Source organism: Saccopteryx leptura, chromosome 1 (genome assembly GCF_036850995.1).
Source record: "Saccopteryx leptura isolate mSacLep1 chromosome 1, mSacLep1_pri_phased_curated, whole genome shotgun sequence".
Classification (NCBI taxonomy): domain Eukaryota; kingdom Metazoa; phylum Chordata; class Mammalia; order Chiroptera; family Emballonuridae; genus Saccopteryx; species Saccopteryx leptura.
The window spans coordinates 328,667,521-328,690,091 of NC_089503.1; the positions used below are offsets into that span (position 1 = coordinate 328,667,521).

The 22,571-nt window shown below is 39.1% G+C and overlaps 2 protein-coding genes across 2 annotated transcripts in view; both read right to left on the reverse strand.

Moving 5' to 3' along the window:
* Positions 1 to 8,028, reverse strand: part of FHL5 (four and a half LIM domains 5) — a 40,926-nt gene extending 32,898 nt beyond the window's left edge. Inside the window, exon 1 of the mRNA XM_066358853.1 lies at positions 7,920 to 8,028. The gene's annotated coding sequence lies outside the window, so the exon portion shown is untranslated. The remainder of the gene's footprint in view (positions 1 to 7,919) is intronic.
* Positions 8,029 to 13,090: 5,062 nt separating this feature from the next.
* The window catches only part of UFL1 (UFM1 specific ligase 1), a 33,455-nt gene continuing 23,974 nt past the window's right edge, over positions 13,091 to 22,571 (reverse strand). The window contains exons 13-19 of the mRNA XM_066358855.1: positions 20,767 to 20,884; positions 19,206 to 19,372; positions 18,619 to 18,749; positions 17,835 to 17,915; positions 16,638 to 16,723; positions 15,943 to 16,123; positions 13,091 to 15,319 (exon numbers count right to left, since the gene is read on the reverse strand). Coding sequence (XP_066214952.1) covers positions 15,101 to 15,319; positions 15,943 to 16,123; positions 16,638 to 16,723; positions 17,835 to 17,915; positions 18,619 to 18,749; positions 19,206 to 19,372; positions 20,767 to 20,884 — 983 coding nt within the window. The 3' untranslated portion in view covers positions 13,091 to 15,100. The remainder of the gene's footprint in view (positions 15,320 to 15,942; positions 16,124 to 16,637; positions 16,724 to 17,834; positions 17,916 to 18,618; positions 18,750 to 19,205; positions 19,373 to 20,766; positions 20,885 to 22,571) is intronic.

Here is a 22,571-nt window from a genome sequence, read left to right on the forward strand (position 1 = left end):
TTAATGTAAAAGCGTCAACTAGAATTCAGATTTCTAGGCTCCAAACAGACGCCTTTTGCTGTTGTTTTCACATGTAAACATATGCAAAGCTCGTATGTAATGAAGCTTAGGTTCTTGCTGTGATTTTTTTTTCCAAAAAAGAAAAATATGAAAACTCTCTCCTGACTTCCGTCCGGCACTCTGGGTTTGAATAGCTGACCAGGTGATGGCCTCCCAGGCATAACCAGAGAAGGTCCTCCCGTGCCCGAAGCCAGGCTGTAACTAGCTGTTCAAATGAAGCAATAATCCTCAAAAACAGGTACATCTTCCCTGCGACATTCAAGGCAATTCGGTTTCTATTGGGTTTTGTTTATTATAGTTATTACCGGTTTACTGTGGAGTGGGGAAAAAAGCCCAAAACCACATTTGGCTTTATTTTCTGGGTCCTTACCTAAAAAATGAGGTAGTGATCTGTACGCATGTGTGGTGAGTGTGTTTGGTATGTGTGAGTATGTGTGCCAAGTGGTGTGTGTGTGTGTGGGGGGGTTGGTATTGAAAGTGGGTAGAAGTTGATGTTAACTAGTTTTCCCAGTATTTATGCCTGAAGCAAAATAATCATTTTCTTAATAGAATGTGATTTAAAAAGATTCAAGGCAGAACTATATCCTGTACTTTGGTGATAATACTTATTGATAACTATAAACTACTTTATTGCCAGTTTAAAATTTTTTGGTGATAGAGGGGGTGACCGTTTAAACTACCACATGGTGATATTTCAAACAAGCTTTAATTTAATTTTTATCTGTTCCCAGTCTCAGAGATGTACACAAAGCTGATTTTCAGCTTCTGTCTCAGGAAGAGGACTATTATAGCTGGAGTCCTCACAGCCTTTACTCAGTTGCCAGTTTATAGCTTTGGAAACACAGTGTGTTGATCTCAGGTTGTTTATGCTAATTCAGTGTATAAAGGAAAGGGAAAAAACTGTTATCGTTCTTCTGTAAACCAAATATTGACAGTATAAGCTGACAAATACTGGTTATGTTTTAGTGTTATGTTCATTTTCATCCTAAGCCTTACTCAGTGTGTGAATTTTTAAGGCATATATGAACATGTCGCCAAACAGGAGCAAAGACCTTCCCTGCCTTGTTCAGGGCTGTGTTCCTGGTCCCGAAAACAGAGCCTGGTAACAAATACACATTGAAGGAATGCAGGAGGAAAACAGTCAGATGTTTCATGATACAATATTAAAGGTGTAGAGCCCGACAGCTACTTTCTTTCTATTTAATAAACAGAGGCCAACCTAGAGTCTTTAATGACTCATCTTTTAATCACACTATTTTCTGTGACCCTCATACTCCAAGCTTTTTAGCATAACATTTCAGATCTTTCACAGTCCGGCATGAACCTTGGTCTGGCTTTTTTTTAACTTGGAAACCAAACAGTATGTAGCAGCTAGCTCTCCGACCACAGTGAGCTTGAGTTCTGTAGGTTCACAAAGAGTGGGTGAATGCCAGCGTTGGGCCATCCCTGGACCTTGGCGGGTAAGACCAGTACTCTATCCATGCACAGCTTCCATGCTGGTGTGGGAGAGACTCACAGATAATTTCTTTACTCCATCACTCTTCCACCTGATTAGGACCCTGGCTGTTCAGTTCTTGTGGCCCTTGGTACTTTCACACACATTAACACATTAGCCCCAATCACCTTTCCTGTCAACAGTAAGCTTCCAGCAGGACAGATGCTACGTGACCACCAGACTGCTGGTCCCTAGCATAATACTAGCGTATGCAGAGCACTCAGTAAAGATGGTGGATGGATGGGGAGTGAGGGAAGAAAGGGAGAGGACAGGCGGAAATGCTTGAACATATGCTAAGGGTGCTCTGGAAAGTTCAGGATATTTCTAGAAAACTTCAGGTAAAGCTTCTCCTGGGAGCTCTACCTTGAAGTAAAGTTAGTCTCTAAGAAAAGGTGAGAGGAGGTTCTGAAGCAGTGGGGACTGCCAAGGGCTGCGGCCCACAGCTGGGCGCACTACCAGTACTGCGGGTGCTGTAACTGGAGCGCAGTACTTGTTTCTAGGTGGATAAGAAAAAGGTCACGTATGAAACAAAATATTTGTATATGTCAGAGCTTAAAACACTCAATTACATATTGCTATTTATTTAATTTTGACCAACTGAAGAATACTCTGTAAAACTAAGTCTATAACATATGCTGTCAACCAAAACCTCCTCTCACTTGTCATTTCAACAATTCACATTGATGATCTAAATGATAAGAAACCAAGAATTTTTTTAAATTAAAAATTATATGAACTATCCGGGGGGAACACTTTGTAAAGTATATAATTGTCTAACTACTACGCTGTACTCCTGAAACTAATCCAAAATAACGTTGAATGTAAACTGTAACTGAAAAAAAATAATAATTTTTACAAAGATTAATAACTAAAAACAAAGTACGTGAGAGAACCTCTCATTCCCCCAGATTTCTTTGGCATTGAAAAATTTCTCTCTCCCATTGTGAAAGCGTTGAGGATAAAATGTCCCTCCCTTGGCTCACTGATTCTACTCTGCTTGAGGAGTGGGAACCGGGCAAAGGGACACTCTCAAGTGTAACCTGCTCTCACTCCCCTCACTCCAGTGCGAATCGTTAGTGCACGTGCCCAATCTCTGCTCCCCTCCCTGGAGGGGGCCGCTGCAGCTGCCCTCCCCACGAAGGAGCTGCAGGGGTCCAAGCTCTACCCCACTGGGAAGATGCTCCATTCAGGCTGGGTGGGCTAGGCTTTAGAACAGGGGTCCCCAAACTTTTTACACAGGGGGCCAGTTCACTGTCCCTCAGACCGTTGGAGGGCCGGACTATAAAAAAAACTATGAACAAATCCTTATGCACACTGCACATATCTTATTTTAAAGTAAAAAAATAAAACGGGAACAAATACAATATTTAAAATAAAGAACAAGTAAATTTAAATCAACAAACTGACCAGTATTTCAGCAGGAACTATGCTCCTCTCACTGACCACGAATGAAAGAGGTGCCCCTTCCAGAAGTGCAGCGGGGGCCGGATAAATGGCCTCAGGGGGCCGCATGCGGCCCGGGGGCCGTAGTTTGGGGACCCCTGCTTTAGAAAAAGCTTTGTTTCCCAATCCAGCTATTGATGGGAAACTGATCCAGATATGACACCTGTGTCTATTTTGCAGTTGCGTTAGAACTCTGAAAGGAGGGGCACGTGCTTAAGTGGAACTTTCAACCACACATGTCACAATAAAGGTGGTTTTCTTCTTCAGCTCCTCTGTTGTACTATGTATGTATGTGTAAACGGGAAGAGAGGGAGAGAGAATAATATATACAAAAGCACATTAACCAGGATGTTAGATTACGATTCTTTGATTGTGCTAGCTTTGTAGTTTAAAACTTAACAGAAACAAAATGAAGGAGTGAATAGCATTATTTCTAAGCCCTTGGTTTAGTCAAAAAACAAATATAACAATAAATGTTTTAATTACCTTGATGAGAGTAACAATTAATTCTTTTAAATGCTTTTGGGAATTTAACTTGTTATATATTTTTTCTGTAGGTGATAGTTTATAAGATGTTTGTGTTTTTAGTATCAGTTTCCAATGTGGAATTTTGATAATGGCATACATATTTTTCAATTAATTAGTGGACATGTGCGTGTGTGTGTGTGTGTGTGTGTGTGTGTGTGTTTGGAAAAGAACGTAAAGGCTAAATTACTCGGGATCTTGACAAGTAATAATAATAACTAGAACTTAATACATTAGTTTCAAGTAATTTTAATATAATATGCCTATTTCTCATAACAAACCTAACAAGGTACACCATTAAGAAAGATCACTTTATGTATAAGGAAAACAATACACACAGTGACTAGTGACTTCTCTAAGTTCCCAGACCTAGTGAGTGACACAACTGGGATTTGAGCTTCAGCCAGTTTGGCATGAAAAGTGTGGTCCGTGGACCAGTATTCTCAGCATCATCTGGGGGCTTGTGGAACTCAGGCACCAACCCAGACCCTTCTGAACCAGGGTCTGCATTTTAACAAAGATGCAGAACTGGTTCCCAAGCACCTTCAAGTTTGAATCAGAGATATGCTGCAATTCACTAGACTAATTCTCTTTAACCTTGAGAAGGCATCTGGACATTATCCCAAAGCCAGTGGAGAGTCAGGGGAAAGTACGAAGTAAGAGATTGATAAAATCAAGTTTTTTAGATGAGTTGTTTTAGTTTTATCACTCTAGCTTCCACACTCAGAAGAGGCCGATTCTGGCAGCAGGAGACCAGTGAAAGCTGCTGCTCTCAGACAAGTGAAGGAAGACGCAGCCCAACATGGGTGGCTGCAGGGACAGCAGAGAAGTAGGTGAGTGTGTTAGGGAGTGCTGACGGATTCTCTGGGTGTGTGATTGAGGCAGAAGAGTTAGTTCACCCCAAGTTTCTGGCTTGAGCAATGGGTTGAATCACGCTGTCCCTTTACTGCACAAGAGTATACTTGAGGAAAGTAGGGTGGGGAACAGGGAAAGGGAAATAATGAAGTTACTTTTAAGTTAAAATGATAAAATTTGAGAGGAATGTGGAATAGCCAAGAAGAGCTGTTCACCTGGGGCTAATTAGATGGAGCAGGGAAGCCATACAAAAAACTTGGGCATTTTGGAAAGGGTCCTATGGCAAATTCCATGTCAAAATTTTTGCCTGGCTTGCCTCTGATATTCCTCCCACCTTCCCATTGTATTTACTGGGGTCCAAGTCTGCTCTGGGCAGTCCTGTGATTAACAGGCTGTTAGAAATATGGGTCTGGCCCTGGCCAGTTGGCTCAGTGGTAGAGTGTCGGCCTGGTGTGCAGGAGTCCCAGGTTCAATTCCCAGCCAGGGCACACAGGAGAAGCGCCCATTTGCTTCTCCACCCCTCCCCCTCTCCTTCCTCTCTGTCTCTCTCTTCCCCTCCCGCAGCCCAGGCTCCATTGGAGCAAAGATGGCCCGGGCACTGGGGATGGCTCCTTGGCCTCTGCCCCAGGCGCTAGAGTGGCTCTGGTCGCAGCAGAGCGACGCCCCGGAGGGGCAGAGCATTGCCCCCTGGTAGGCAGAGCATCGCCCCTGGTGGGCGTGCCGGGTGGATCCCGGTCAGGCGCATGCGGGAGTCTGTCTGACTGTCTCTCCCCGTTTCCAGCTTCAAAAAAATACCAAAAAAAAAAAGAAAGAAAGAAAGAAAGAAATATGGGTCTGTGGCTTAGAAAAGATATCTTAGCTAGAAATAAAAAATTTGAATTTATAATCATGGAGAACAGATGATAAGTGAAGCAGTGAAATTGCCCCAGTAAGAGAAAAGGAGGCTAGAATATAGGGGAGAAGGAAAACCTGCAAACCAGACTGAGAACAGAGGTCTTAGAGGTGGGAGGAAAACGAGGAGTTTGATATCAAAGAAATCCCAGGTAAAGAGTGTTTCCAGATGGGAAAAGTGGAGAATAGGGTAAAATGCTTTTGAGACGCCAGGTAGATGGGGAAAGAAATGTCTGCTGGATTTAACAATACACTGGTAATGGATGCCCTCGATGAGCTCTGGGGAAGACCAATGTGGACTGAAGCCAGAGTGCAATGGACTGAGAAGAGTGGGCGGAGTGTCATCGAGTGACAATTCTTTCAAGAGATTCATCTGTGAAGCTGAGGAATGAGGCTAAGTAGAGGAGCCCAGTAACGGAGAAGCTGTTCAAGACAGGAAATGGAACACGTTTAAATGCTGATGGAAGCCAATAAAGAAGAAAAGACTAGAGATTGTGATCTTGAAGAAGAGGGTATAAGATAATGGGAATTAATTTATTAGATCTCCCCTTTTGTGTTTTGATGTACCAATAGGTGTGTACAGGGATTCTGGAGGATGGCCGGAGAAACAGGAAGACCCTCTGCAGCCATGCTTTCCACAGCCCGGGCTCTTTAGAGGCTTAATTCTCTCACCCTTCCATTCTAAAACTTGCTTCTACAAAAGAAACTGTCTGCTACTTAAATCTTCCACTGTTCTTTCCATGACACTCTGCGCAGAACAAGGGTGACCATGAATTCATTAAGCACCAGCTCTGAAAATTAACCCTTAAACTTCCCCTTCAGCTAAAATCCTTGTCTTCAGGTGAGAGAAATTTAGAAAGCGTTTAGGCACACTTCCTCACTAAGCCTTTTAACTAGTTGGTGATCCCACCGGCCCCAGCATGTGTCTTAAGCTGAGGTCTGTGGCTTCATAATGGTCCATAATGAGGACCCCAGAGAATACCCAAGGACAGATTCCATGAGTCTATCCACCCCAGAAATGTCATTGAAATGGACTTTTTGTCAAGAAAGAAGGTCCATTGATTCTCTCAGATTAAGGGGGTCTGTAATCCCAAAATGTGGAGATAGATAAAGGCTCAAGTTGATTATTTTGAAGGATTTGAGATGTTCTTCTCCTCCTTCCCCTCCTCCTCCTCACTGCCCCACCCAGGAGACCAAAAGGCAACAAGAGAAAATGATGACAATCAGACAGGAAAAAGGCAATTACCAGAACATGAAAATGCAAGATTGTTTAACTGACATCTGACTCAGAGCTTCCCCTGTGAACCCAAGTATTTGGTTTTCATTTCTAAAGTGACCATGTTTCCTAGATTGAAAACATAAAAAAGAAATCAAGGTATCTCCAACATGTTCTAGAAAACCATTTATTTTCAAGATTAGAGCAGAAAGTTACCAGGCTTGTCTAAGGAACCCAAATTAATCCAGCTTTACTCAAAATGTTGTTGGCAAGTAAAATGAAAATAAGAGGTAAACTTGTCAGTGAGGTGATGTTACATTAAAACACAAATTGGCTGCTCTTGTTGAGGTAGTAGAGTCCCGGAAATGGCAACTAAATGATAACATGTGGGAATAAACAGAACCAGCATAGAAAACAGACAATAGAGTTTACTTTCCCCATCAAGCAACTTGGACCATGGCTGTAGGCAAACACCATAACAACTACGTTAAGCATCTCTCTCGTATATAACATATGTTTGCAATATTTATGTTATATTTTAATCCACATACTTTGCTAATAAGAATGCTAGAATTTCTGCATGACAGTTTTATGGATGTGAAATGACGGCTAAAATGCCTTGAGGGTTTTCTTACATTTTATTTATAAGAACTACACATCTTATTAATGATTTTTGTTTGTTTGTTTTTACAGTCCTGAAACCCAGATTGACAGCCAAGAAGTTGCATTTGGTTTTCAGATGGATGAAAGACACCAGTGAGGTTCTGACTACAACAGTGAAGGAGAAAGTATAGACATATGGGATGCATGCTTTTGCTTAAGTAACGCTGTCTCAGTTTTCAGAAGCACTGTGTCAGATGCATGTGGTATGTATCTGTGTGGGCCAGACACGCAGTTATTTTAATTTAATCTTAGAATTTTTAAGATTAGGAATTGTCTCTATGCCTGCTTCTGGAAGGTAAGCAGATTTTTCTTCAAAACAGCAGGACTCTCACTTAAAATATGTAAATGACTTCAAAATGTGCTCCAGATATATAAATCCAGCCATAAAATACCCTCAGTGATCAAGTTAGTCATTCAAATAAATTGGTCAAATGAAACCTGGGAATCCCACTGTCCCTTTATGACGACTCTGTGCCCCATGAATAAGGGCCACTCTCAGATTTCAGGAGGCAGCTCCAAAGCGTAGCCTGGACCCTGCTGTTTCCACATGTAGATCATCAAAGTGAGAAATCTGAAAAGCTCAGCATATAAAGTTTGATAACTGTTGGCTCACATGGCTTTTAAAAGGCTTCTAAGGAATTTTAAGATCCATACTTATCTGCCAAGTATGTTTTCTCTTATGCAGTCATTAATGAGTCTCTTCTATTTAAGAAGCGAAAATACTACATAAAAACACATAGAAAAGAGGAAGGAAAAGAAAACAAAACTTACTTTTTTCTTAAAGCTGCTTCTTCCTGTAATTTAAACAGCATGAAAGAGACTATACGATGATTTTTTTTCCCCTCCAACACATTCATAGGTCAACTCCCAAAAGAACAGAGTGAGCCCGCAGAGCTATCTGAGGCCCCTCCTCCCAACAGCGGCTTTCTCAACTTTTAGGAGAAAATAGGAGGGTTAGTTTTTTCCAAGGCTTGTGATATACACGTAGCTGACTCCCCACTGGGCTGAAAAAGCATTCCTTGCCAATTCTTACTTGAAATGACGAGTAACAAGTTCTCTGCAGGACATCCTTAAAGGGCAGTCCTGCCAGAATTAATATTTGAAATATCTGGATAAGCTTCAAAAAGTTTAAAACACAAACTGCACATACACACTCGAAAAATTCCCACTGACTAGGCTAAATTAAGGGTGCATTTACATTTTAAAAATTTCTAAAAGAGTAACGTGTTCTGTGTTTAATCTGTTTTGTGTTTGTTTTGTTTTCTGGTGACTATCAGAACCCTGATTTGGGGTAGAAATGGCTGAGTCACAGAGCTATTATTCTGTTCTCACCTGCAGAGTCGTTGGTAGCTTGAGATAAGCCCTTGGTTGTGGCTTTTATCACCGTCGTCCTGGGAAATCTGGGCACTCTGAGCCTTGGATTTGACTAGAATAACTCAAGGTTGTTACCTGCTTCCTGCACCTGCAGTGTGGAGTAAGCAGTCCCTGTTTCTGCCTGTTTCTCTGTGAGCTGGCAACAATTGTTATGTCACCTGCTGGCTGGATGCATTCACTTAAGCTGTGTGCTTCATTTAAGCACAGACTCCTCTGAGTGTTTGAAATCTTTAATGCAAAACATGAAAAGTAGCTTGAGATTTCAAGAGTTGAATCTAAAGAAATGTTTGAATATTGAACGAGTGAGTCAAACTAATTCATAAAAGCAAGTGGCATTTGCTCCTAGAATCTCTAATAGAAGCCATTTCTTTTTTGGTTTGTAAGTGGGGTGAAAAACTGCCTTAATTCCATTTATTCCCAGAACAAACTTAACTGTCCTTGTTCTAATTGCTAAAGAATGATAAATTAACATTTTCTGAGGTCAAACTCAGATATGTACAAAAAAAAAAAAAATAAAGAAACGAGCTAGGGAAAGACAAAACCAATCAACTCTGTCATTATTCATCTAACTTTGATGGTTAAGATATGAAAATGAAAACATGATTAGCAGCAACAAATTGATTCCGTGAAAAGATGTAAGTGCATTCTATTAGTAATAGATTTTAATCAGGATACTGCTAGACAAGCCTTATTTTTCTTCTTTCAGAAGTGAGGAAGAAGAGTCTTGGAGGTACAGATTGCCTACGTACCCACCAGTTATGGGGTCATTACCCTGTTTGTTTACACCTCTGCCTCCTGAGAGGATAATCTATATCCACTGATTCCACTTCTGATTCTCCTGTTCCCTCCACAAACTGCTGCAATCTGTCTTCCACTCGAACCACTTCACCAAACACTGCTTCATTAAGCTCATAAAAGATCTTAATTAGCACCCCAAAGAGCACTGTGTTTTATTTTACCAGAAATTTCTCATCTTTGGCTATGTTTCTTTCTTCTTGAAATTGTCTCCCCTTGGTTTCACTCAGTTATACTCTTTGGATTCCCCCCTGCTCTTAGAGCCTCAGCCTCCTTCCCCTTTATTCACCTCATCCTTCTCCGGAGCGTCGTCCTCAGTTCAGAACGTTCCTCCGTACCCTCTCCACGCAGTGTGGCAATTAACGATATGACTCCCAAACTGGTACTACTCTCTGTTCTCAACTGATACCACTTTCGAAGGTTCTAGGACAGGATACAGGCAGGCTGAGGCAGACACCATTTGTTTTAACTAAATGAGAAATGTGCGGACCTGAATGCAGGGCGATGACAAATTTGAGAGAACCAACAGAAGTGACGAATGACGATGGTGGAGAGCGAGGGAAGTCTTTAGACATCTTTGTCTAGAGATCTCCAGGCATCTCAAACTCAGTCTCAAATAAACTTCTTCATCGTCTCCCCAGTCCCAACCATCAGCCTGCTGTACTTGCCATCTCGGGGTACGGGACAGTCATCCAGGCTGTCACCTCAGACTTCCCTTCCCTCGCTCTCCACCATCGTCACTCGTCACTTCTGCTGGTTCTCTCAAATTTGTCATCGCCCTGCATTCAGGTCCGCACATTTCTCATTTAGATAAAAACAAATGGCGTCTGCCTCAGCCTGCTCCTCTTCTATTGTTTCTCTATATCACTATGAAATATTTATTTAAAAATATCAGTTTTATTAAATTCTAAAGACATGCTTCTCACAGACAATTGGGGATAAGAATCAAAAAAGAATTTAAGATGACTTGCAAGTTGAGAAATAGCCACATCTCAAATCTTTACCCACATCTCTTTAAAATATTATGTAAGCACCCATATAAACATTCAAGAAAATGTTTATGTAAATGTTTCTATGCAAATCTTATAGACATTTAATTAGAAAACCAAGACTACCTTGTATACAACTCTGTACCTTTTTTTCCTTAATATACTATGAGTGATTTTCCAAATCTTAAATATTTTGAAGTGGTTGTGAATAATGGCTGCAATAGAATGAAATACATTATGCAATAGTGTTCTCTCTTTTATTTTTCTATCTCTCAGATTTGTTTTCTTCAACATCAAAAGTTACCCTGAGCAAGGATTTAATTTAGGTGGGAAAGAAGGTGAAAAAATAGAGAACATTCACTGTAAGTTCATTTGTTTATTAGATACTATTTAAACAGCTATATATTCTGCCCTCAATCAATTATCTAACCTGTAAGTAGATATAACAGTAGGTTAAAGGCTACATTTTAGGTGAATAAAGACTAACTCAGTAGGTAAACAACTTGATAAAGTGTTTTTTCTTCTTTACATTTCCTAACAAGAAATGAAGAAAAACTTTTGGGACCTTTGTCTTGGCTTGATTAGTCAGTTATTCTTGGTGGACTAGCATCTAAATATTGATAAAATTATTTCCAAGCCAAGAAGACTGCCTCCTTTTTGTGCAAGACACATTGTCCATGCTTCTTTTTTACGAGAGGCTGGGGAAAGACCGGGACACATTAACTTCACACCTCTTAGAAAGGGGAAACATTGCTTTCACAAGAATATATATACATTTGAGAAGACTTTGGTTAATTTCAGTCTGCTAGAGTGAGTGATTTTTTGAAAAGACAAACCTAATCACCTTATTTCCCTGGTTAATTGAATCTTCTAAAGGTTCCCATTTGCAGGACAATGATTATACTTTTTAGCTTAGTGTACAAGGCATTTCGTGAGCCCCCTCTGGTTTCTCTAGCTTCATCTTATCTCACTTCCCCAGACCATTTATTTCTCATCCCTTAGAGCAGTGGTCCCTAACCTTTTTTGGGCCACGGACCGGTTTAATGTCAGAAAATATTTTCACGGACCAGCCTTTACGGTGGGACGGATAAATGTATCACGTGACCGAGACAAGCGTCAAGAGTGAGTCTTAGATGGATGTAACAGAGGGAATCTGGTCATTTTTAAAAAATAAAACATCGTTCAGACTTAAATATAAATAAAACGGAAATAATGTTATTTATTCTTTCTCTGCGGACGGTATCAAATGGCCCAGGGACTGGTACCGGTCTGCGGCCCAGGGGTTGGGGACCACTGCCTTAGAGTTTCTCAAATGACTTCACATTAATTCACATCCCGGTACTTCTGAATGCCCTTTCTCTACCCAGACACTCCTGCTGCCCTCCCCCTACTCAACAGGCTGGCCCTGTTTTTCCCTCAGGACTTGGTTCCAGTCATCTCCCTTCCGCTCAGCTCCCTCCCTGCTGTGCAAGGCAGCTTGACTTCCACTTTTCTCCCAGAGCATCCTCTGATAGTCGACTTATCTCAAACACTGTACATATTGAACTATAATTGCAAAATCTTCCCATCTCCTTGAAAGCAACGCAAAATTTTAAGATTTACATTAGTATTCCTGGCACTTAGCTGTCATTAAGGACCCAGATTATTGAGCCAAGGCTTTGCTCCTCCCTTTCTTCCATCACACCACAATACAATCCCTCTTCCTGCTCTTCAAATACACATCCGGGTAAGTTCACTACTAATCACTGAAAAGAAATACAGGCCAAATAGAGGCAAGCCTGGTGAAACAAATACCAGGAACTTACAAAAATTTAATGCCAGTTTAGTTGTTCCTTTTTGTGTGTGATGTAAATAGAAGACTGTGTTTGAAAGCCAGAAAGTCAGGGTTTCTTTCTTAGGTGGTTTTTTTGGAAGAAGTCTCCTCTGGGTTTTATTTATTCTTCTGTCTGCTTAGCATGGCCTTCAAGGTACAGCAGGTTGTGTGAATCGGAGGCCACTTTAGTAGTGCTCCCAGCTTCTGTGGAAGTGTACATCCCAGAGTTTATATATGCATTTTTTACTGTAACTCCATTTACACTGGGGTGAAGGCATCATGGGTATTTAGTCAAGGAAAGCAAACCTTCCATCATTCCCACCCCCACCCACCTCACAGAAGTTTGATAGAAAAAGGCCCCATTTGGCCCTGGGTCCAGCAGCATTTCCGAGGAAGGAATGAACTATTCCTTCTCCATCTACGGGCTGCATTATACTTCAGATCATTTTGTTCTTGGCCTCAACCTTGGTGGTTCATGGTCTGAATAAAGTTCCTTTTCTAAAAGGTTCAATGGTTCTACATTCAAGTTAAGCAACTTCTATATTTGTTTTAATTTAGTCTTAAGATTTTTTCTAAAAATATACTGATTTGGATAAGATATGCCACTCTTCACTGACTCTGATGGTCAAAAGTGGGTTTCTCCTTGATTCTTCAGAAACGTGATCTAGAGGTGGAACCCACGGATATGAACACCTGAGCATGTTATTCAAATATTTCTACTGTAGTTGCAATAGAAGACAGCAGCTGGTAAGAGTATAAATGAACAGTTGCTGAAATCTAGCCAGATGAACAGGTTTACTAACTGGGTTGAAATGGTTCATTAATGGTAAATTTTCAAGGAATTAAAGACACTTGAGAACTATGAAATTATTTTTTTGTAAGAATAATATAGTAAGTTAACAATGTAAATACATAAAATGCATGCATTAATCTAGTAATAATTTTAAAGGAAGCTTCAAAGTTCGATAACGTTCAATAGAAGAAACAGGCAACTTTATTTTAAATAACATTCTTAAATTTGCCCATGAAGATCATAGTAAAGATTTAACAATTTTTTTATTAACAAATCAGATTACATAAAAAAATTAGCCATATAGTTTTATTTACAAAAACAATAAAACTTATTATTTATTATGAATAAGAACCTTATGATAAATGAAAAATACAAACAAAATAAGAATGGTTTTTTTATTTGCTTTGCTTCTTTTATTCTTATTTTCATGAAATAAGAAAGTCAGAAAAATTTTATTTCTTTATTGTCTATAATATAATTTCACAAAAACAAAGATTACTTTGGTATTTGCTAAAATAGAAATGATAATGTTCTTGAGCACAGATTAAATAAAAAATTATGTTGAGTGTTCAATATTTTGAAAGCTGAATAAGCACATAAAACTAATTAGAGTTTGTGGTCAAAGAGGATTTGTCATTTTTCCTCCTTTGACCTATGAAAATACATTAATATAAAATTCCCAGTGGAAAAACATTTTAAAATTTATGTTACACTTCTCTATCAACTTTCATAATAATAATTTGTCAGCAATTATATAATCCCTTTAACTCAGTATTAATACTCTATCTAGAATTAGAGGTAGGAAGATTGATTTTTGTATTCAAACATTTTAAAACATACACTTTTAAATGCCACATAAAGCATTATATAAAATAGTATTTTTTAATATTTGAGATTTAACTTACTATTAAAAATAAATTACTTTTGATATATAATCAATTGTTGCTTAAAACTCATTAAGGTGAAATGATTACTCCAAGGAACTATTTTAGTTTTAATTTGCTTAATTCATGTTTTAACTACTAATGATATTTAGAATACAAGAATACTTTTTTTTTTTTTTGTATTTTTCCTAAGTGGGAAGTGGGGAGGCACAAAGACAGACTCCAGCATGTGCCTGACTGGGATCCACCCAGCATGCCCACTAGGGGGCGATGCTCTGCCCATCTGGGGCTTTGCTTTCTAGTGGCCAGAGCCATTCTAGCACCTGAGGCAGAGGCCATGGAGCCGTCCTTAGCACCTGGGCCAACTTTGCTCCAATGGAGCCTTGGCTGCAGGAGGGGCAGAGAGAGACAGAGAGGAAGGAGAGGGGGAGGGGTGGAGAAGCAGATGGGCAGTTCTCCTGTGTGCCCTGGCCGGGAATCGAACCTGGGACTTCCACACGCTGGGCTGACACTCTACCGCTGAGCCAACCGGCCAGGGAGAATACCTATTTTTTTATAAGGATTTTGCTTTTTGAAAAGAAAATGGTTGCAATGATTTAAATGCACTTGTAAATTCCCTTACAACAAAGTATTAGGTGCTTGAGTGGCTACTGATTAACTAAGTAACATTTAGAAATGCAAACTGGGGTGAAGAAAAATATTTGCATAAAATTTTTAGTTATTCTATTGTTAAAATGTGACATACCTATTAGCAGTAAATATTTTTTTCTCTTTCTCCTGTTAGCATCTTGTTTTAGAGCAGAGCACAGCAGTGCATGGGCCCCTCAGGTGTTCTTCTGCAGCTGTAAAGACATCCCTAAGGACCCCAACCACATAAAAGTTCACTCCTGTGGGGAAGATGGGAGGCCCTCTACTTGCCAGAAATAAGAGTAAGGGCTTAGTGAAAAAAAAAGTTTGCAAATTTTGCTACGTTCTGTTTGAAGTATTCTCTATTAATTTTAAAATAAAATATACAATTAAAAATTTTGACACCAAAAAGATATATTTTAAAAATATGACGATATTGTAAGTTTCTGTCTAATATGTGTAAATATAATGATGCCACTCAAAATATAAAACAAATGAGTCCTTTCCTAGAAATGAAAGATATCAGAAAATTTATTCTTCAGTACATGACAAGCAAATAAACCTAACTGTGTGTGGGAGGGGCTGTGGGGGGCTGGGGACTTGAAGTAAACATTTCTTATACTGCCCACCAGTACTCTGGGAAATGCTTCCTGCAGAGCAAACGGAAACCAACATCCTTACTCTTCCGTCACAGATGATTTTCTGGATTTGAGAACAAGGTCTTTAATGGATGAAGAAAGTTCTTGAAGTTCTTTATGAGTAGTGCTGGTGATATCTTCTTTTTCTCTGTCTAATTCATCACTCAAGGGATCATCACCCTGCCCAGTCTTTTTATTTTGATTAACTAAATGCTTTACAACCAGTCCTTGATACTTCACCAAAAGAGTATGCTGATCCTATGAAAAAAGAAAAAAGCAAAGTTAACAAACATGATTTAATTTTCTGTGGAACAAAGTGAGGTGTGTTCGGCCAAGACACATGGAAGGTCTTGGTCTTGGCGAATCACGGGTCATGTCAGCTGGAAGCTGAATGCAGGAGGGTCCCTCCTCTCAAGTTTACATTTTTGGAGAGAAAACACAAATACAGTTATTTTAATAGTTAATTTAGCTAGGTTCTATCACCAAAGATACAGTCAAATTGACATGGAAGTTCAAAGAATCTAAAGTTACTTTTAGTTGAGGTGCTTCTCAGAAGAATTTATACAGGACAAGACTTTTTTGAGGGGGCCTTGAAGGACAGGTTAACAGTGAGTAAGCTGAAAGGAAAGACTAGACATTATTATATCTTTGCCAAAAGCTTAATTTCCAAACTCAGTGTGTTCTTTACTGTGATCTGATAGGATCCGATTCCTGAGCTATACTGAGTTTTTAAATAGAACTCCTAATTCACCGTTTGCATTCATGGAAACAGGAAGATGATGTTAATATGTCTTGGTATTCACAATGATTCACATCTATCCATTTAAAATATCTGCAATCTAAAATCTCTAAAAGTAACAAGTGCACAGAAAATGTAATACCTCTGGAATTTTACTATTAAGAAACGCAATGATCTGTGGGACACATCTTCCAGGTGCATGGAGCATGGTGTGGGTTGAGAACTGAAACAACAGGACTGATGTGAGGTGCAGAATCAGAGCAGGGTCTTCTGTGACTTTTAGCTGTTCAGCCAGCGCTTGTCGATGCTGGAACAAGATCTGCCTAAACAAACAACAAATACACACAGAATCTCAGCAAGCTCAGTTCTTCCCTTCTGTATTCATTTATAAATTCTCTAGCTTAATTATTTAGTTCAATAAACATGTTAAGAGGCCTTTAAATATGGCATACAGACACATACAACCCTATATGGCATGGGAAAATTATGCTAGAAAGTGAGAAAAAAAACAATATAGCAGGCATACTCAAAGTATGCTTTTTATTTTGAGTTGTAGGGGATCAAACAGAAGAGCACTGATTTACAGGTTTCCTGTAAAGGTCTCAAAGCTAATAAAAAGCTCCTAGGCTTGATCAGCCACGAGATTAAAGAACTCTGCTACCTTACCAAGATGAGTAAGAGAGGGACAATGAAATATATTAAGACTGAATATATGCTTAAAGTTGTACAAAGATTCAGACACAACAGTTCTCTATGCAATATTCTAACAGTCAAATTCCAATTTCAGATACAGCAAATTGAAGAATTTATTAATAATACAGATTAAGTCAATGTTACCTATCCCTTTTTTTGTCTCCCCTTTTCACCATAATATCACAGGTTTCTGATGCAGAATCCAGACAAGAAAGAAAGTCTTCAATGCTCTGAAAAAGTATTTAATACAATGATTAACTTTTATGAACAGGCTGCCTTAAGAAAATACAACCATGGCCCTGGCTGGTTGTCTCAGAGGTAGAGCGTCGGCCTGGCATGCGGAAGTCCTGGGTTTGATTCCTGGTCAGGGCACACAGGAGGAGCAACCATCTGCTTCTCCACCCCTCCCTCTTCTTTCTCTTCTCTCTCTTTCTCTCTCTCTCTTCCTCCTATAGCCAGGGCCAAATGGTTCAAGCAAGTTGGCCCTGGGTGCTGAGGATGACTCCATGGCCTCACCTTAGGCGCTGAAATAGCTCAGTTGCCAAGTAACAGAGCAGTGGCCCCAGATGGGCAGAACATTGCCTTGTAGTGGGCTTGCCGGATAGAACCCAGTTGGGGTGCATGTGGGAGTCTTTCTGTCTCCCTGCCTCTGACTTAATAATAATAATAAAAAAAATACAGCCACTTAATACTGTTTTATAATTTTTTTTCTTTTTTTTTTTTCATTTTTCCGAAGCTGGAAACGGGGAGGCAGTCAGAGAGACTCCCGCAGGTGCCCGACCGGGATCCACCCGGCTTGCCCACCAGGGGGCGATGATCTGCCCCTCTGGTGTGTCGCTCTGTTGCATCCAGAGCCATTCTAGCTCCTGAGGCAGAGGACACAGAGCCATCCTCAGCGCCCAGGCCATCTTTGCTCCAATGGAGCCTCGGCTGTGGGAGGGGAAGAGAGAGACAGAGAGGAAGAAGAGGGGGAGGGGTGGAGAAGCAGATGGGCGCTTCTCCAGTGTGCCCTGGCCGGGAATCGAACCTGGGACTCCCGCACGCCAGGCCGATGCTCCATCACTGAGCCAACCAGCCAGGGCCAAAACTGTTTTATAATTTTACACCACCCTAAATACAATTTTTAAAAAAGGTTATTTTGTCATTAAATTTGAAATTGTGATTTAGGACTTTAAAAAGGGTAAATTGCCCCTAGCTTGGTCACCCTTTGCCTCCTAAAAGTGTATCTGAGTTCAGAATACCAGTTTCAGACTTAGTTTACAATTATTCCGATAAAAATCTCCTCCAAGGTCACAAAGTCTAGCCCTAATATATATCTAAATAGAATCAAACTATACTTACCTTTTCATTCAGAGAGTTATGGAGTTTTGTGAGGGCTACTTTAGTTTCTTCTGATAATTTACTTAAAATTTTTTTTCTTACCTACAGGGAAAAAATTCTTTAGGTATTATGTTTTTGACATGTGGTGGATATAAAAGCAAAGAGAATGAAACAAAACGTATATTTATTATTATAACAGAATTTGAATGGAATTTCTTTGTTCTTGAATTTTATATCTCAAACTAGGGATAATAATATGCTAAAAACATTCTCAAATCAGAGAGCTAGCCAATAGCCAGTCAGCCAAAAACAACAGATAGAGCCCTGTCCCTTCCAGCGGCCTCAGCAGTGTAAGGAAGATGGGATCGGGAGCAGCGGGCACGCACGTTCTCTTCAGAGATTCTAATTCTCTTCAGAATTAGTGTAAATATTGAAATTAGATGGTGGCACTAGATGAAAATTACTGCAAAGTTATGGAATCTGGCATGGATATAGTTAAAGGACTTGCAACTCAGCAGGAATAAGGGCTATGACATAACAAATTAATTAGGAAAAAGTAAAACTGCTGGCTCCCAAATAATTAAGTATCATTACTGTTTAATAGACTGGTTATATTACTAACCCTGCTAGCAACTACATATATAAGTTTAGTATATACACTTGACCTAAAAATCTTGATATTTTTTCCTACAAACTATTTCCTGTACTTTATTTTCTTTTTAGATTACTTCAGATGTGACTAAATAAGTTATGCTCAGATTTCAAACAAAATACATCAAGACTGGCAAGAAAATCACTAACATACATCACTTGTAATGGCTGCAGGATCGTCAACTGCCATCATTAAATCCGAAGCTAAGAAGCTGAAAATGAGATTAGTGACATCGGTACAGACTGTCTTTAGCAAGTGCTTGGTAAGAGCAGTCTGTATATCATCTGAAAAATAAAGGTGCTTTATTAAAATGAATGTCCAAGAAAAAATATGAGAATCAATGAATGAAAAAATAGAATTAGGCCCTGGCTGAATGGCTCAGTGGGAGAACCCTGGCCCAGTGTGTGGATGTTCTGGGTTTGATTCCTGGCCAGGGCACACAGGAGAAGCGACCATCTGCTTCTCCACCCTTCCCGTCTCCTTCCTCTCTATCTTCTCTCTTCCCCTCCCATAGCCAAGGCTCCATTGGAGCAAAGTTGGTCTGGGTGCTGAGGATGGCTCCATGGCCTCTGCCTCAGGTGCTAGAGTGGCTCCGATTGCAGCACAGCAATGGCCCAGATGGGCAGAGCATCACCCCCTCGTGGGCATGCCACGTGGATCCTGGTCGGGTACATGTGAGACTCTCTCTGCCTCCCCGCTTCTCACTTAAAAAAATATTTAAAAAATTGAATTAAGTATACCTGTAAAGAACTTCATCCCTTTTTCAAATAATCGAATATTGTTGAATAGGTTGGAGACCTCCTCTTGCAAGTCCTTGATTGTGCGCTTTCTGCCAGTTCCAGAAGCAGAAGTTGTTGAAGACATGAAGACTGAACGTACCACCTCAAGGTACATTTTATTAAGAGGTCTGTAAACAAGATAAATAGTTAATTAAAATGTACTGGGTTTACATAGATAAAAAATTTTGATTCTATGGAAATAAGGTTTATGAAAACACTTCTATTTTTTAAATAAATAAGATTTGGAGAACAGTTCATAAGAATCTGTCTTCTATCCCAGGAATTGTAACTTATATGGATTATTTTTATTAATTTTAAAATATCCTGCTCACAAAAATTAGGGGATATTTCAAAATAAGTATGAAGCGATAAAAAAAAGCATTTGCTTTTTTTTAAATTAAATAAGAACATCAGAAAAGCAAATGACAAGTCAAAGAAAGTTTGATTATGCAAATGAGATGTAAAACCAACTTTTATTTCTTCTGTGAAAATGCACTCACTATACAAAAGGCTGAAAATACTGGAGTATCCGTACATTCCCTGATCCCAATTTTTGTGAGCGTCTACTTATAGTTATTGTGCTAAAGACAACAAAAACAATAAAAAAGCTTCAATTCAAATGAAACTCAGAATAGCTTTTGAAAGTTAATTTGGAGAATGGTAGTCTATAAACCTGTTACCCATCCTGAGGAATAATACCTTAAATTCTTCATTTCTAAAGTACTATAAAACATAATGTATATAAAGAAAACCCTCCAAAAGCCAAAACTTTCCATGTTTAATTCAGAAAAGATTATTTAAAGATGTAATGGCAAATAATTAGTATCTATTTCAGCTTTTTACATATAAAAATATGATTATGTAATATATTTATGAACAAAAATATTCACTTAAATTAAAAATAAAACCTCATTAGAAAAGCTAAATTTCTAAATTCAAATGGTTAGATGCACTGGGCTCCTAGATTGCATTTATACAGGCTTATTCACTGGGACTACTACTTTGAAAAAAGACCACATTAGGTAGTAATGGTCAAGTGAAAAACACTTTCTTTGACTTCAGTATAAAAGTAAATTTAGCATGATTCATGTTACATTAGTGCTGTCTAAATTTATTCTCTTCCAAGGCAGTTTCTTTCTTCATTTTCTCTCTAAAAGTGCACTATGTACTTTCTGTCATCTCTAGATAGAAAATTATCTTTCTTCCTTTTAGATGTTACTTTCCATGCTATGGAATAGAACAACCAGCCAGTGGTTAGTGCTGGTGGTTTTCTCCCAACAAGGACTGTGAACAAGAACACCTCCACACTCTGGCCTTTATTTCTTGTCTCTCCAAAGCACTGAGATGTTTGCTGAACTACTTCTGTAGGTAAACAGAGCCTGGAATTCGGTGACTAGATTAAACGTTGAGCTTTGAAAAAAAAACACCCAAAATATGTCTTCTATCATCTTGGTGAAAATTTTACTTAATAACTCACTGAATTTCTACCATTAGACAGAAAAAAACACATTTTTATACTTGCTTTATTAAGTACTCAGCAAGTTCAGAAATAAACTCCTCAGGAGCATCTTGTATGCGTTTTCTTAAAAAATCTTCAATCTCATCCTGGAACATAAATGTGATCTCTGGCTTCTTTTTTCCTATAATAGAAATGAACAATGAGAAAAAACAACAAAACAAATAGCAACATAAAGGAAATTATTTCCCATTAACACATTTAATAAGGTGGTAATTCATTCATTGACCACCACAAAACTTCGGATACTTTTTGTCACCAAAATTGCCAATATCGAATAACTTACAAAAATAATTTTAAAAATAGGATCTATAGTGGCATTTTGAAAAATTTTTTCTGTTATATTTTACTAACTTCATTTTATGACTGTTTTCTACAAGTCTATCAGAAAATAATAAAGATAATTTCCCCCTATCTAAAAAGTAGTTAGAAATCCAAACAATCAGGTAAATGGAAATCTTTTAGGAAAGAATAAATTCTCTATTTCTCCTTTCCAAGTGAAAGGAAGGGAGATAGAGAGATGGACTCCCACATATGCCCCGACCAGGACCCACCTGGCAACCCCCATCTGGGGCATCGTGATGCTCTGCCCATATTGGGCCATGCTCACAACCATGCTATGTTTAGTGCCTAAGGCAGAGGCCGCATGGAGTCATCCCCAGTGCCTGGAGCCAGAACCAATCCAGCCAAGGCTATGGGAGTGGAAGAGAAAGAGAGAGAGAGAGAGAGAGAGAGAGAGAGAGAGAGAGGTGGAGAAGCAGATGGTGACTTCTCCTGTGTGCCCTGACCTGGAATCAAGCCCTGGACATCCACATGCCGGGCCAATGCTCTACCACTAAGCCAACTGGGCAGGGTCAAATTCTCTTTTTTGAACAATGGCTTCTCAGCAAAATTTCCTTCTTTAAAAATGAGTATTTACTAAAAATCAAATCATCCTTATAATTTATCTAAGATTCTTCAGGAGAACTCTTTTAATCATGTGAACCACAATTGAAGTAGAATTTAAGCTAAAAATTGTCTTTTTGCAAAGGTTTAGATTAAAAAGAAACCTCAACTTTTATTTTTGCTCTCAAAAATTATTACACACCAAGGAAAATTTGTATGCAGCTATTGTAATGGAAATAATTGTTAATTGTGGAAATGTCATACCTACTCACTTACTTGGAAAAGTACAGATTGCAGACAAAGAAAGCTAACAATATTTTCCTTATTAATTATAAAAGTGATTATTTTTATCTAAATTAGGTACTGACTCTAAAAATTAGACTTTAAAAATAAAAATAGCTCAAAATTCAATTTTTACTATGGTTCAAGATATAAGTAGCTGAGATCACAGCTTTAAAATAGATGAGTACTATCCTTTCTTTTTGAGAGCTGCTATTCTTCCTTTACACAAAGTAGTTTCTGATTTTTTTTTTTTTGGGAGAGACAGAGTCAGAGAGAGGGACAGATAGGGACAGACAGACAGAAAGGGAGAAAGATGAGAAACATCAATTCTTGGTTGCAGTTCTTTAGTTGTTCATCGATTGCTTTCTCATATGTGCCTTGACCGGGGGCTACAGGGGACTGAGTGACCCCTTGCTCAAGCCAGTGACCTTGGGCTCAAGCTGGCGAGCCTTGCTCAAACCAGATGAGCTCACGCTCAAGCTAGTGACCTCAGGGTCTCAAACCTGGGTCCACCACATCCCAGTCCGACGCTCTATGCACTGCGCCACCGCATGGTCAGGCAATAGTTTGATTTCTTTGTTTGCTTCCTGCAAGCATTTAAAATTATTAAATTGTATTTCCTTCTAGTGATCTTTCACACTGAG